Consider the following 16,481-nt stretch of genomic DNA (forward strand, 5'->3'; position numbering starts at 1 on the left):
GCATTACAAGTAAATAGTACAGCATACCGTCTTTAAAATGAATGGTAAATATTACACTTCCACCATGGTTATTACTAGTTAAATATGAAGTATATGTTTATGAATAGAAAATTATTTGATTTCTCATGATATATCTAATGACATTATGTCTAAAATACAAGAACTAGAAATTTCCTCTTTTTTTGGGTTTCAAACTTCGAAAAATATCGGAGAGTGATGATCGGACCATCTCCATGGAGATAATATTTTTATATTCACACGTTATAATAATGTCTTGATTCACAGCATAGATATCTTTCAATTTATGAAAACATACAAGTATGCGCGCATAAACAGTAAACTCTTTTCATATCAATGATGAAGTTCTGACCACCCATGATGGCATTACTAGTCAAATATTATATACAGTAATGAATATGAATAGAGAATCATATGGTTTGTCATAAAATATTCAATAACAATTTGTCTGATATGCAAGTACTAGAATTTCCGTACACAGAGGATAAACATGATTAAGATGATGCTTGATAAATGCAAAGCTGGAAATAAAAAAGATGTAAGGAGCGAAATGTTTTTATATGGGTGAGAAACGAGAAAGAAATGATCCAAAAAATGTTTGATGTACTTTTACATTATAGCAGCTTACTTTAGCAGAAAATGTCAACTCAGTGGGTATCACGCCCCCCCCCATCTTCTGCGATGATAATTATGATATCATGTCATCAATTATTTTCAGCGGAATATATACAGTCTATCCCAAGGGCAGAAAGCGATCTCTCCTGATCGGTACTGCTGGAGGTAATACCAATATAGCTCAGGCTTCTCAATCTTGAAATTATTAACAAAGTTTCGAATGTGCCTTAGTTCATTTGTATACTCGTCAATGCTCACCAAACCTTCACCATGCTTCACCTTGGCTATCAGGATTGTATTCCATTGAGATACAGCAGCGCAAAGGAAACTACCCTGATTCTTTAATTTATGTTGTACAGCACCCTGTTTGTCTATCAATCTGATAGCAATCAATGATGAAATGATAAGAGAACCATGGTAACTACTGATTTGCCGAGGTTCATACGCGTTGCGTGGTATCTCCCTGACTGCTCGCCCACCTGCTGTTGAAAATACCTGGATCTTCAGGGCTCTCCAGTAGCTCACATAGATCAGATCATCACCATCAACAGTGAGACGAGGAATCCCACCTTCATCTTTACTTAGAGTCTGAAACATTACATTCAATTGTGTGTACTCTGGTGTGTACAGTGTAATGTTGTTTGAAGTATCCACCACAACACATCGACCATCAGAAAGAAACCCTACCCCCAATATTTTAACATCCTTCAGAACTGTCTCCTGAAGCTGACCATCAGTGGAGAAGATTTTCATGCCACCTGTATGACATCCTACTGCCATTCTACCGTCTGGTGTACTAACCACGGCATGCATGCCAAGTGGCAAAGCAACTTTCTTTACATTATCAATATTATAAGTAGGCAAAGAAACGTCCTTTTCATTAAATGTTTTATTAGTGGGTAAGGCGACGTTTCTTTCAACTACATTAACAATCTTCCCAAGGCCTAGCTTATCCACTCCAACATTTCTCTTGAACTTGACACTTTTCCCCTTTATGCCCGATTTCTTCGGCTGCTCGTAGTCAGGATCCTTTTGATCAATGACCTCTCGTAACTCTTCACACAGAGTGTCGTGTGCAGCCAAAGTATCCATATCTAATGGAATCTTTATTTTGTTAGTTACCATTTCAGCCATGGTCGCCAACCGATTGATGTGCTTCTGGGCCGTGGTCTTCATACTTTCCAGTTCTTTCTTTACTCCTTCGGTCGTTTCCTTGACTTCTCTTACTAGACTTTCCCTCTTTACTGTCAACTGCCGGACTGCATCATCATATGCTTTATTAATGTCACTTGTACACTGTTTCTTGGCACTGTCAAAACTTTTAGTCTGTTCATCTATAAAATCAATGTACTTCTGAAAGCATGATTGTTTCTTGTCCACCTTTGATTTAAGTTCTTCGATACCCTTCGTGTGTTTGTCCTCGTAAGCTGTTCCCTCGATGACCTTGTGTCCTTCCCCCGTATGTTCCATAACAACACACCTGAAGCATGTGAATCTCCTGCAGGTGGAACAGAAGCAACACTCGTCTTCTTTTGGATGTTTCCTGCATTTCCGGTATCTACGTACAGACACCTTCCCTGATGAGATCTCACTCATGGCAATGACTTCATGATCGACAAAGCCTTCCCATTGAGAGTGCTTATTAAGACAAGTGGTACAGAGATACTTGCCACAGTCTTGGCAGTAGACAGCAGCATGGGACTTGTCATCTGATTTACAATTTGTGCAAATCTGAGGATGGCCCTCCATATCCTCTATTAGACTTTTCAAAGCAAGATTTACCTGTAGTTTGCCGACATCTTCGTTTGGGACCTGGGTCACAGCTCTGCAGACAGGGCATCGGATCTGGCAGTTACCGTGACACTCTAAGAGGTTGTCCAGGCAAGTCTTGCAGAAAGTGTGAGAACAAGACAGGATCTTGGGATCGGTGAAGGTAGAAAGACACACTGGACACTCTGTACTCTGGGAGATGACAGTCTTTAATGCTTCAGCCATAGTTGGGTTTATAGAAGACTGAAAAATAATTATTACAAAACAAGATGAAGAAAAATAAACACGTAAGGACCGTAGAATCTGCCATTTGACTTACATAATTGAGTAATAAAAGGATCGCGTTGGGTTTTGGAATAGGGAAAGGAAAGGGAGGAGCAAGGGGAAATTGGGAATGATAAAATGAGGGGGAGAGGAGAAAGGGGGATGGAAAGAGGAGCTTGGTACGATGGGAATAAATTGGGATGGTGAAAGGAAAGGAGTGAAAAGAAGAGTATTAGGAATCATATTGCTTTAAAAAGAGTATGATTTTTATAAGTTTATTTGCAATTGGGCAATTCCATGATAAAGTGGACATGACCATCAAATTTTAGAAATGGTCAAACCTGAACAAGTTTGGTATCATATTAAAGCTAAAAGACTGAATTTTTCAATTCTGTCCACAATAACGAAAAATTTGGTCCTTAAGATGCCAAATATGCAAATTAAATTAGCATAATTAATCTTTGTTTAAATGTGTGAAAATGCATTAAAATTAAATATGTGTAGCAAGTGTTCCATTGAAAGATTCATAAAAATCTAAATGTGTTTTTCTGAGTTTTAGGGCTGAATTTCATAACAGGTTCACCAAAGTTCAAAATTTTCTTTGCGTTATGCTTCAGCGAACATTTAAACTCTCATGACAGTTGTCACATCTCAACCTTACTTCAACCACGGTTAGATGGATAAGAATTCAGTCCATATGTATACAAGCATTGCTGGTTTATTCTCCATACTTATAACTCTGCATCGCTTACATCGCGCACATGCGAATTGACCTCGGGGTCAACCAGTTCATTTGCATATTATTCATGACATCCCTTTTCCACCAGAAATAAACTTTATCCACGATAAGATTTTCCCTTTCCACTTCAGTTAATAAATTCCTATTGCCTTCACAGAAATTCCTTTGTCACTGTGTGTTTATCTTTGAGTAATGTACTACATGATCCATAATATTCAAAATCTCTGCCTGTTTTTTTTTTTGTTTTTTTTTTTGTTTTAACACTAACATCTAACACTGATACTAAATGCTTCAGTAATAATTTTAACAGTAAAATGCTAACACAATCCTACTTACATAGCATAAACCTTCAAGAACATGTAATTCCAGTCAATAGTTTTTGGTAAAAATTCCAACAATTTGCATCTGTTTTGTAACTGTGCATGCAGTGCATGTTCATATGAATTTGGCAATTTGACCAAAAGACAAAATTGCTAAAACCAACAAGTATCACACTCTTCCCTTGGAGCGGAGCGTGAAATGAAACCTTATAATTCCTTGTATGATTGTTGAGATGCATATATACATGTACAAATCATCTATTTTCTTATTTTCTCGTTGGCCATACTCTGCATATTAACTTGCATATCTATCAATGCTACATTTTTGTTCCAAGATTCTTTTTTTTCTTTTTTTTTTTTCCAAGATGTGATTTCAAATTGATGTAAATGCCTTTTTTCACAAAAACCAATTTCAGGAATGGTAAATTCCTCAAGCCCATAACGATTAAATTTAAACCAATTTGACAAAATATGCAACGTATGATCAGAGTATGATCAACTGATTTCGTGCGAATGTTTGACTGAACTATATAAACTGTATGAGTATAAAGTGTACGAATGTTTGAATAAACTATATAAACTGTATGAGTATAAAGTCTTTCTTTGAGTTCAAAATATTCATCCCTTCATTGAATGATGTATAAAGTCTTCTTTAACTTGAGTTCAAAATATTCATCTCTCTGTTGAATAATGTATAAAGTCTTCTTCATAACTCAAGTTCTTACAATCATTTAGCATTCACGTCCATTAAATATTCTCTCCTCAGTCCAGTATTCTTGGTTAAAGCGTTCTCATTTTAATGTTCCTTCTCAGCTGATAAATAGGCGCTAACTTGAACTGCAACACCTTACTGTCCTAGTCTCTAAATCACAATCATCTGCAAGAGTAGACAACTGTTAATGATAACTCAGCTGATAATCACTTAGTTGACACTTTCCTCTTTTTTTGCAATTAAATATTGACATGAACAAAATCAATCAAGGGCAGCGTACAGGCGTACACCCAAAACTTTCTTATATTGGGCAGCGTACAGGCATACACCCAAAACTTTCTTATATTGGGCAGCGTACAGGCGTACACCCAAACTTTCTTATATTGGGCAGCGTACAGGCATACACCCAATATATCTTTGCTAAAGATATTACTTTGTGAAATATGTGTAACACTGATAACTTAAATGAATGAAACTTCGCATCACTTCCACTGGATAATTGTTTCCAAAGATTTATCCGATTCATTCCAGCACATAGTCCGACAATCGCTTGGGCTTTTGTCGATGCCTCTTTGGTCTGCTCGACGCGAGATCTAATGGCTGGTTGGATGATGATACTTCCGTCGGATGGTCAGTTCCTTCATCTTGGTGTCGATCAATGGTGTCAACACCACTCTCTGCTGTCAACTGAACATCAAGATCAACGTTAGGCTGTGATAGTCCAGTCTCAGCCCTCTGATGATTATACCTTTTCACATGTGATGTATTTCTGTCATACATCACCCCTTCTGGAGAGCGAACAGTCACCATGTTGCCTTGTCTGGATACCACTGTGTATGGTTGTGGTATGAAAGGAGTGTCCATTTTGCTAGCAACCTCTCTCCGTACAAGAACTTCGTCTCCTGGCACAACATCTGAATGTTTAGCACCTCTCCTGGCATCTGCATAAAGTTTCATTTTGCCTTTCATCTCAGCATCACGATCTCTCAGTTCCTGGTCATTAAGAGATTCGCTTGCTACTGGAAGCTTCGTCCTAATCTTCCGCCCGAAGAGTAGCTCAGCTGGGCTCTTACCAGTTGTACTGTGTGGAGTAGCTCTGTAGGCTGCAACATACACCAACAGGGCCTCCTTCCAGTTCTTGCCTTCTGAGTGAGCAATTCTCATTCTCTTCTCTAGGGATTGGTTCTGTCTCTCCACCTCACCGTTCGCTTGAGGCCACTTAGGTGTAACCCTATGGTGGTGTACACCAGTCGCTCTCATATAGTCTGCAAAGACTTGCGAAACGAATTGCGGTCCATTGTCTGAGTGAAGCGTTTGTGGCAAGCCATGCCTCGCGAATACTTCCATCAGGGCTGCCACAGTCTTGTCTGAAGTGGTGGATCTCATTATTACATACTCATAATATCTACTATAGTAATCAATGATTACAAGAATAGATTCCCCAGATGGTAGCGGTCCTAAAAAGTCTACAGCAACATCTACCCAAGGTCCTGTAGGCAACTGGGTAGTTCTTATTGGCTCTGGCGGGTTGCCTCTGCTTGTGATCTGGCATCCATGGCAAGTTTTCACAAACTTTTCCGCCTCCTTCTCGCATCCGGGCCACCACACCTTGGTTCTCAAATTTTGCTTTGTACCAACAATTCCTAAGTGTCCTTCATGAGCTAGAGACACTATTCGTGGCCGCAGTGTACTTGGAATCACTAGTCTGCTTCCTCTCAACACGCACTGCCCAACCACACAAAGCTCATCTTTGATTGGTACATAAGATTTGTGTGAGCACTGATCCCAAAGTCCACTCTGGATACAGTTTCTGATTTCTCTGAGTTCTTGGTCATGCTCAGATTCTCTTTCTACCTCTCGAGTGGTCACTGCCCCTGGAGTAGACTGCATAGCGATGAATCGCACAAAACTCTCAGCTTCTGTCTCCAGCTTTGATGAGCTACTATCTCCAGATAATAGTCTTGACAAAGAGTCTGCTATGTTCATCTTCCCTGGTACGTGCATCACCTTATACTTGTATTGTTGCAACCGCAACACCCAGCGCTCAATGCGTGCACACGGCTTTGACCTTGGTGAGTATATGACTTCTAACGGTTTGTGATCCGTTACCAGCTGGAATTCAATACCAAACAAGTAAGGGTGGAATCTCTCACATGCCCATACCAGTCCTAGGGCCTCTTTTTCTGTTTGTGAGTACCTTCTCTCCACATCCGTCAACGCTTTACTGGCATAAGCGATGATCCTTGGTCCTTCAGCGTGAATCTGCACTAGAACAGCCCCCAGACCAACTGGACTTGCATCAGCAATCACTTTCGTCTGTGCCTTGGGATCATAGTATCCTAAAGTCTCCGCACTAACAAGGGCATCCGTCAGAGCATTGAATGCCTTTCGCTGCTCAGGGCCAAATTCGAAAGGTACATCTTTCCTGGTCAACTTCCTCAAAGGATCAGAGAGAGTAGCAAAGTTTGGAATTAACTTTGCACAATAGTTCACAAGTCCCAGGAAACTCCTCATCTCAGTTTCATTCTGTGGCTCTCTAGCATTTGCAACAGCTTCCACCTTGGCCTTGGCTGGATTCAGACCTTCACTGGTAAGCCTATGTCCCATGAAATCCAACTCTGTTACTCCGAACTTGCACTTCTGGGCATTTACCGTTAGTCCTGCCTCTCCAAGCTTAGCTAAGACTGCTCTAAGCCTCACGTCATGCTCTTCACGAGATCTGGCGTGGACGATGATGTCGTCCGAGATGTTAGCTACACCTGGTATCCCCTGGATGACACGGTGTATTTCGTACTGGTATATCTCCGGAGCCGCATTGATACCGAATAACAGTCTTTTATATCGGTACAGTCCACAGTGGGTCACAAACGTTGTAACATCCCGTGAGTTTGCATCTAACTCCAATTGATGATATCCCCATTTCAAGTCAATCTTTGAGAAGATTTTGCTTGCAGTTAGTTCTTGCAACACTTCTTCCACCGTGGGAATAGGATGTCTTTCCCGTTGTATAGCCTCATTGACTCGCCGCATGTCTATGCACGATCTGATGTCATCATTGGGTTTCGGCACAATGACTACAGGGCTCACCCATGCAGTAGAGTGCTCGACTGGTTCAATGATATCAAGCTCCATGAGTTCTTTGATTTTGGTTTCTACTTTTTCCCTTAGGCCAAATGGTGTTCTGCGCACAGGTTGGGCAATTGGCTTGACAGTCTCATTTACAGCCAGTCTGACTTGGCGTCCCTTCAGCTTTCCAACCCCATGGAACACACCATCAAATTCACTCTTGAGGTCTTCATATGACTGCATTACCGAGTTAACTTGAGCAGACTGCACCCCAATTTGAAGAATTCCAAGTTCTTTCGCAGTACTTTTCGAAAGTAACGGCTCTCCCTCTTCTTCGATGACAGTAAACTCTGCTTCAACTTTCCTGCCGCCAACTTCTACTAACGTGGTAAAACAGCCTATGGTGTGCAGAGGTACTTTGGAAGCATAGGGATATAACTTTCTGCTGCATCTCCTCGACGTGCACACAATTCTCTTTGATTTGAGTTTCTCCCACAACAATTTGTCAATGACGTTACTGTCACTTCCACTGTCAACTATAACAGGAACTGTCACACCACCAATTATCAAATCAACTTTCTCGTGCTGACTAGTTATACCATACACAGCAAATTGGTAGTTTTTTTCATTTCTGACTTTGTGTTTGCAGTCACACTCAGCAACAGCCTCATCATCACTCGAAGAGTTACCTTCAACATGACGTACTCGACCACGACCTTTCTTTGACTTATATCCTGAACTAGTACCAGATCTTTCCTTGTCTTTCTTCTCACTACCCCACTTGGATTTCTTTTTGCTCTTTGATTTACATTTCTTTGCAAAATGATCATGACCTCCACATGATCTACATGTCTTGCCTTTAGCTGGACACGAAGCGTCGCTTCCAAAATGTCCTAGATTTCCACATCGATAGCACTCATGTCCACTCTCAGCATTACGACTGGACTTGCCACGTGACGTCTTCCCTGAGCTGGTAGTGAGCTGGTTCACTTGGCCTCCGCTAGACCTTCCATCTAGCTTCATGGACTGAAACTGTGCTTCAACCGCCTCAAACGACTTGGCGATGACCAAAGTCTCTGCTAAAGTAAGAGTTTGCCCCTTCTCCAACAGTTTACGACGTAAATTATTGCTTCTGCAATTCTGTACGACTTGATCTCTGATCTGATTATCCTCATCAGCACCATAATTGCACCCTTGAGCTGCCTTTCTAAGTTTAGTTACCATTTGAGCTACAGTTTCCCTCTCCTGCTGAGAAACTTGTCTGAACACATGGCGTTGGAATGTAGCATTCGAAGAAATAACAAAATGTGCATTAAGGGGGGGGCATTGGCCAATGTCTTAAAAATTTCACGTACTGATGCTCCAGCACAGTACAGAAGCAAAGCCCTAATCATTCTCACATATAACTATCATATACAAGTACTTACAAGTTAATTAGTCAGTTTGTTAATTAATTAAAAGTTACTTAAATCATGTCATGGTGTTACAATAACTGTAACACCGTGACTATAACACCGTGACCTACATTGCTATTGCACAGAAAGCATAGTAGGTTCCTGCCAAATGATGTTTGTTGAAGTGACCAGCTGATTTCTGTCAGTTGGGATGGAGGCTTGGCTGTTTCCAGGAAAGGTATTTACAAAGAGACCATGGAGAAAACCACAAGAAGATGAAACCCATGCTTTTATTGCAGGTTTGGATTCGGGGGGGGGGGCACTTACATTGACGAGTGGATACCATGCGCGACCAAAAAAACACGTAAAAAGGATGTCCTTTTCACGATAGGGCACGTTAAGTACGTAACGTGATAAGGGTGTAAAAAACACAAAAATTATGAAAAAAGGGTATCTATTTCGCTAGGAAAATTACGTGTTAAGGGTCGAATTTGCGGGGATGATAAAACAAAATTAACATGTTTTATAAAGGATGTCCTTTTTGCCCCAACACTTCGTGTTTAGAGTCCCTTTTGCGTGAGGTATAAAAGGTGGGGTCGTACTTAACCAAATAAGGTAAAGCCGACAACCGAAGGACCCGTAACAATAAAACATTCCTGTACTTGTTTAGGGGTTCATTTCAGGAATATTTGCCAAGAGTATCGATTTGTTTCCTATACTTGTTAAGGGTAGGGTTTCATACGCCAATACTTGTTAAGGGGTGCATTTTCAGAATATGGAAATTACGTGTTTAGGGTGCTTTTCGAGACCCCATGGTCGCGCATGGTATCCACTCGTAAATGGAAGTGGCCGCCCCCCCCCCCCTGGGGTTTGGATACATCAACGACAAGAATGACTGATGCACCACCATCTGAGGATGCAATCAAGATCGGAGACTGCATCTTGGTGCAGTATGAAGGTGCTCGGCAGAAATCGCTCAAATATGTGGCACAATTGATTGATATCCAAGACGGTGAATTTCATGTCATACACTATCATAAGAGTGATGAAAGGGTTACTCTTTTTGTTGCAAAGGATGTCACTGACAAGTATGGTTGGGTTGAAGAAAAACAAATAGTGAGAAAGTTGCCAGCACCTGTTATGGATAACAGAGCGGTACCACTTTGCAATGCCAATCCAGGAAGCAAACTAAAAAGGACTTCAAGAAATCTTACAAATTTCTATAACATCTTGGAAATTGAGCGAATATCTACATGCAAGTCTGTAGATGCTGTGTGTTAATTTTTCTTCCTGTAATTGTTAGGGCTCAACTTATATTTGTATACGTACATGTACATGCATAATTACCATAAAGTTGCAATTAAAAGTATATATCAGTTTGCTGAGTGTTTCTATTAAGCTTTTTTTCTTTGTCTTCTTGTAAAATTGTATTTCAATTAATCTGCATATTTACATTAAAGTTTTTCTGCATTAGAGAGAGTTCATAACTTTTTTTGAGTAAAACTTTTCCCGTATCTTATGAATGAAACATGGGGGCCTACAAGAACCGTCACAGTGTTACAGTGTATATAGTTTTATTTTTTGTTGTTTTTGTTAGTGAAATTTTTAACTAGATTTTTCATCCTCATTAATTACATGTACTCTGATGTATTACATAAATTTTATTGATAAAAGATTGCTCAATGATACCTTTTAGACTACTATAGGTTAAGGAAGAATGATGTGAAAATTCTACATACGTTTTGTACATGCAGTTCAGAAGTCACGGTGTTACAGTCACGGTGTTACAGTGCATTTGTTTATAATATGTATCATCATTGTCATGTTTATTGATTATTTTTCTATAAACTACTTGGTTATTACTGTCAAGTCTCTACTGTATCTCAACAACATAATCTCTTTTTAAAATGTTCAGTAACTTCACAGAGTTTATTAAATGAATCAAGTACGAGAAAATGCATGTCCATTTTGAGTCACGGTGTTACAGTTGTAATTAATTATGCATAATTCATTAATTAGATTTTTGTTGTTGTTGTAGGTTACTTGTGATTAGAGTCATAGTTACATAATCCAATTTTTTTCAAAAGATAAATAGTTTGTTGGTATTCCACATTTAATGAGTAAATAGGTGTTCCAAAATGTCACGGTGTTATCGTGGAATTGCCCAATTAGTCTAATGCCATTTCGTCCAATTACCAAACTCCTTTACTATCATTTAGTCTAACATAAGCTAATCCACTATCCACATAGTCTAATTGCAATTTCTTTCACTCACCAGTTTATATAATAACCAGTTGGGCTAATAGCAATTAAGTCTGAAATCTAGTCTAACTGGACTTAGTGTTAATTGGACAAAATAAATTAAAATGAAATGGATATTTATTTAGACCAACTGGTTATGAGACGAAATGGTAATAGACGAACTGGTGATTAGACGAAGTGATGATTGGACCAAATGGTTTTTAGACGAAATGTTTTTTTTCTTAAGTTTTTATTGGGTTTTCATAATTTTGTATAACAAATCACATATAATTAATACGAGTAATTTAAAATATAACAGAATAAACAAATAAGAAAAACAGGCAGCATACACATTATTAGTTTACATTAGAAGAAGTACAGCTTATCAATACGGATAATACTCAGAAGATGATCTAGAGGGAGGGGGGGTTGGGGGGATGAAAAAAAATCCGGGGACCTTTTTTTAAAATCTTTTCTTTTTTTGAAATTGTAATTTTATTTTATTCTATTCTATGTATTTATTTCATTTATTATTATTATTATTTCTTTTTGGGGGGAGGGGGGGGGGGGTTGGGCGAACAAATGTCTTTGTATCTGTGTTGTTAACTGGCATTACATTGCAGGAAAATGCAACTTAATTTTACAATTTTTCACGGGGGTTAATTTGGCAACGACCTCTATACCAAATATAATGGTGTTTTAGATGCAAGAAAATGCCATTTTCACACACATATTTTCAAAAATTTTCCCTACTGTGGGAGGGGGACACCCCCTCCCACACCCTCCCCCCCCCATCGCTCGCTCAGCTCGCATACCACCCAACCCCCCCCTTATAAAAAGCTGGATTCGCCCCTGATACTTGATAAAAATGTAGTAAAAAACAGTCACTTTGTCTCTCCTCTGTATCCCTCATCTCCTAGTAAAGTCAAGAATGGAATAACAGAGGAACAAAATCATTTGATTCACCTATTATTAAAGATTAACAAATTCCATCCTAAAAAGGCATATTAAGTTTTCTTCAGTTACAAAAATTGATGTTGATGGACCGACTGGCATTAGACTAAATTAAGGTAGACCATGTGGTTAGTGGAAGAATTGGCATTAGAGGAATAGGCAATTTACCTTTTCATTTTTTTACATTACTTCCGGGTTGGAATATAAGTCTGATACTCTGATCACCCCTAAAACAACGATATTTATATATATAATTTAATTTAATTGTTTCGATCCTGTCTGTTCAAAAGATAGTGATGTTACAATATCTCACTGGTAATAATTGCGTTATTATTAAAGAAAAATGACAATTCGATAATAGCGAAGATACAGTCATTATACAACTACAAGCCATATCAATCAGTGTGATTTCAAATTCGACACGTTTCTGATACATATGGATTTGAATTTGTAAAATAAACAGAATATCTTTGGAAAATACATGAATTATTCAATATACTTACATCAAACTGCTTATGTCCATTTTAAAAGATATGTTTCTCAATTTGATCGAAGCAATAATATTATACGGGGTCTAATAGCAGCATTATTATATATTTTGGCTACATCAATTCATAAGGGTGGTGCGTAGTGAATCGTGTGCAAATTTACAGTTGTTTACGAATTCTAGTTCAATATCAAACTATTTTTAGTGATTGGGAATTCCCAGTAACCTTTGATACGTTTCAAATTAACCCAGGGAACTCCAGCCAGCGTAGCGGGCGGGAGTTCCATGGGTTAGTTTCAAATGTGCATTCATGTACTTCAATTCAGCGTAACGGTTGATTCACGTGTTTTCTTTTTACCTGATTGAAAATAATCGAAATGTTTGAAGTATATTATTGACTTGTTTAGAGAGAAAAATGGAAAGAACGAAAAAAAAGAAAGAGAAAGAAAAAAATAATGAAATAAATGGTAGGAAGGAAAAGGGGGCTTGGTGTAAAAATGACAGAGGTACACTCTAAAAAATAAAGTGCTAATTCAGCTCTTAAAGAGCGTGTATAGTGACTGCACTTCGTAGTGCTAATTTGTCTAGTTCAAATTTAAACCCCATGTCGAAAAATCCAAAAGCCCCTCCATGTTCAGTAGATTAAATAAGAAAGGTTCTGAGAAGAAGAAAAAAATTATAATGTTGGACTAATAGAAATGGTATTTTAAATCATACATGTACTTAAGATCTTCTGCACCAAATTGATAACACTTGAGATGGTATTTTCTTTTTTTTCCTGGATTTGCTAGTCAGCCCCCCCCCCCGCCCCTGACGAGTCACAACAGCTGACCATTTTTTTTTTTTGCTCGTCAATTTTATTCCGGTGCGAAATGCCCTTTATTTCCTGTTGAGGACCTTTTTTATTTATTCATTTTTTGCTTGTCAATTTTGTTGGTTACGAAATCATTTTATTTGTGGTTGAAGACCTTTTTTTCTTGTCAATTTTGTTGGCGGACGATCCCCCCCCCTTCCTGTGGAAAATCCTAGGACCTACGCTACTGCATTGTGGTAAGCATTATACAATGTAAATATGGTAGAGAAAGCGTGACTTACCAAGTCCTCTTCTTGACATTCATGCATGCTGTCAACCAATAAAATATTCCAATGTAATAAATCCATTATAGACATGTCATATATAATGTCACTAATTCTAAAAAAAACCACGTTTTTAGTAATGAGTAAGTTGTGTTTTTATATCAGCTAAAACGTGTCCGGTAGCGTAATTTGCGTTCATGTGAACCAACAGAATGGGGTGCCACTGCTAGGCCTTTGGGGATCTGGCCGGCCGTTACGAGGCCGTGGGTATGTAACCTCCTTTTTACTTTTCTTTCTGTTTTTAAGCATTTCTCTCTATAACCTTTTCTGTAGGTTGCCCAAAGTAGGGGCCTGGGCCCCTTCCCCTTGGATCCGCCCCTGATCAACTGATGACTACAACATATTTCAAAGTGGGTGATACTCCAGAATTCGAACAAAATAATAAGGGAAAATTAAACAAAGAACATACTGGAAATCTCATCAAAAACGTACAAGGACAAACAACGTTAATATGATGTTTTGGATTCCGCAGTATTTGTTCTTTTTTATTTTATTATATGAAATTAGGTTTATTCAATTTTTTTCCTCCACGAACTAGAAAAAATGGATTGACAACTGATTTAGTGCATTAGATATTTATTGCTGCAACTTATTTCATTAAAGGTCAAGTCCACCTTAGAAAAAATCAGACAAGCACAATGCTGAAGATTTCATCAAAATCTGATATAAAAAAAAGAAAGTTATGACATTTCAAAGTTTCGCTTATTTTTAACAAAATAGTTATATGAACGAGCCAGTCACATCCAAATGAGAGAGTTGATGATGTCACTCACTCATTATTTCTTTTGTTTTTTATTGTTTGAATTATACAATATTTCACTTTTTACGAATTTGACAATTAGGACCCCCTTGCCTGAAGCACAAAATGTTAAAATAATGGAATTCCACGTGTTCAGGGAGGAAGGAAACTTCATTTCACATGACAATGACGAGAAAATCAAAATATTTCATATTTTTAACAATAAAAACAAAAGAAATAGTGAGTGAATGACATCATCGACTCTCTTATTTTTTATGTAGCTGGCTCGTTCACATAGCTCTTTTTGTGAAATGAAGCGAAATTTTGAAATGTCACAACTTTCTTATTTTACATCCGATTTTGATGAAATTTTCAGTGTTATGCTTGTTGAATTTTTCTCTTTTTATTCAAATCAAGTTTTTGTTGGGGTGGACTTGTCCTTTAAAAAGGGACATATTATTCACAAAAGTATGAAATAATGAAAAATTATGATGATTTTATGTAATAACAAAAGGAAACAGAAAGTGGGGATGTGACATCATCAGCTCACCTAATAAATATTCATGACGACTGTTTTCACAAAATATTGCAAAACTTTAAACTTCAATAACTTTATAATTTGTAATCCGATTTTGCTCAGTAGATTCTACTATAAACATTTCCAGCCCGGACCATCCCTTTAATAATGTACATTTTTTAATCATAAGTGCCTACCACTAAAAAATAATATGAATGGCTAATGATACATAATCATTGAAGCTACTACAGTAATGATTGGATGCCTATATTCTTCCAAGTAAAGATTTTTTTTTTACATTTTGTATGAAAGTTTTCATACTGACTGAACTGCATGTATTAAATGTGATCATGCCCCAAACTGTAATTGATTATATCAAATTGTTTTCAGTCTGATTTCAAAACATTATCAAGATATACATTCCCAATATCAAAATAAAGTTATCTGGACTTTTGAGGGAAAACTGTAACTAAATACGACCAAAACAAAAACAAAACAAAGAGAAAACATCCGCATTAATTATAATTACAAAAATAAATAATAATGATAATAATAATAATAATAATAATAATGATGATGATGATAAATGATAATAATACTCGAAGATGCTTTCCCCCACATGGCCCAAAAAAGCTCACAATTTCAGTTTAACTAATTCATGCAAAAAAATCAGAATGACATATTAAATGAAGGCAGTTGCCTAGATTAGAAAGTTTTAAGGGACTTGATAAATAACTCAATTGTTCGTATAAATCATAAAACCCATTCCAAAGCTTGGATGGGGTGTAAATTACAGGATATAATTTTTTTTAGCTTCTTCTTATCCCCCTTATCCCATCCTTAAATTTGTAAGATGAATGTTCAAGAGATATGTTTGCTTTGAATATTTAAATTTTCACAGAAAATCGCTCATTGAAAAACGGATCAAACGGCTGCTAAACATATTTAAAGGTCAAGTCCACTGACTTGAATGAATAGAGAAAAATCAAACTAACGCTGAAAATTTAATCAAAATCGGATGTAAAATAAGAAAGTTATGACATTTTAAAGTTTCGCTTATTTTTCACAAAACAGTGATATGCACAACGGTGGGTCAGTCGATGATGTCCATCACTCACTATTTCTTTTGTTTTTTATTGTTTGAATTATTCAATATTTCATTTTTTATGGATTCGAAAATAATAACCAACTTGACTGAATCATATAGAATTAAATAATGCTAATTTCACATGATCATTGAGGAATTAATTATTGTTTCACTTGACAATGAGGAGAAAATTAGAATATTTCAGATTTGACATATTAAAATAGAAAAGAAATAGAGTGGATGACGTCATAGTCTCCTCATTTGCATACCAGACAGGATGTGCATATAACTGTTTTGTGAAATTAAGCGAAACTTTAAAAATGTCATACCTTTCTTATTTTACATCCGATTTTGATGAAATTTTCAGTGTTAATATTGTTTGATTTTTCTCTTTTTATTCAATCAACATTTTGTTGGGGTA

The 16,481-nt window shown here is 37.4% G+C and overlaps 2 protein-coding genes across 2 annotated transcripts; both read right to left on the reverse strand.

Annotated features, from left to right (window-relative positions):
- Positions 1-229: 229 nt before the first annotated feature.
- On the reverse strand, positions 230-13,717 carry LOC121421171. Its single transcript, XM_041615830.1, has 2 exons — positions 13,676-13,717; positions 230-2,646 (listed from the first exon to the last, which is right to left on the reverse strand). Exons 1-2 carry the CDS (start codon positions 13,700-13,702, stop codon positions 733-735), a joined length of 1,941 nt encoding a protein of 646 aa, XP_041471764.1. The 5' UTR covers positions 13,703-13,717; the 3' UTR covers positions 230-732.
- On the reverse strand, positions 3,370-8,816 carry LOC121421170 (uncharacterized protein K02A2.6-like). The gene is made up of 2 exons (XM_041615828.1): positions 4,813-8,816; positions 3,370-4,773 (listed from the first exon to the last, which is right to left on the reverse strand). Exon 1 carries the CDS (start codon positions 8,726-8,728, stop codon positions 4,961-4,963), a length of 3,768 nt encoding a protein of 1,255 aa, XP_041471762.1. The 5' UTR covers positions 8,729-8,816; the 3' UTR covers positions 3,370-4,773; positions 4,813-4,960.
- Positions 13,718-16,481: the final 2,764 nt, after the last annotated feature.

The sequence above is a fragment of the Lytechinus variegatus genome, chromosome 9, assembly GCF_018143015.1.
Source record: "Lytechinus variegatus isolate NC3 chromosome 9, Lvar_3.0, whole genome shotgun sequence".
In the NCBI taxonomy this organism is placed as follows: domain Eukaryota; kingdom Metazoa; phylum Echinodermata; class Echinoidea; order Temnopleuroida; family Toxopneustidae; genus Lytechinus; species Lytechinus variegatus.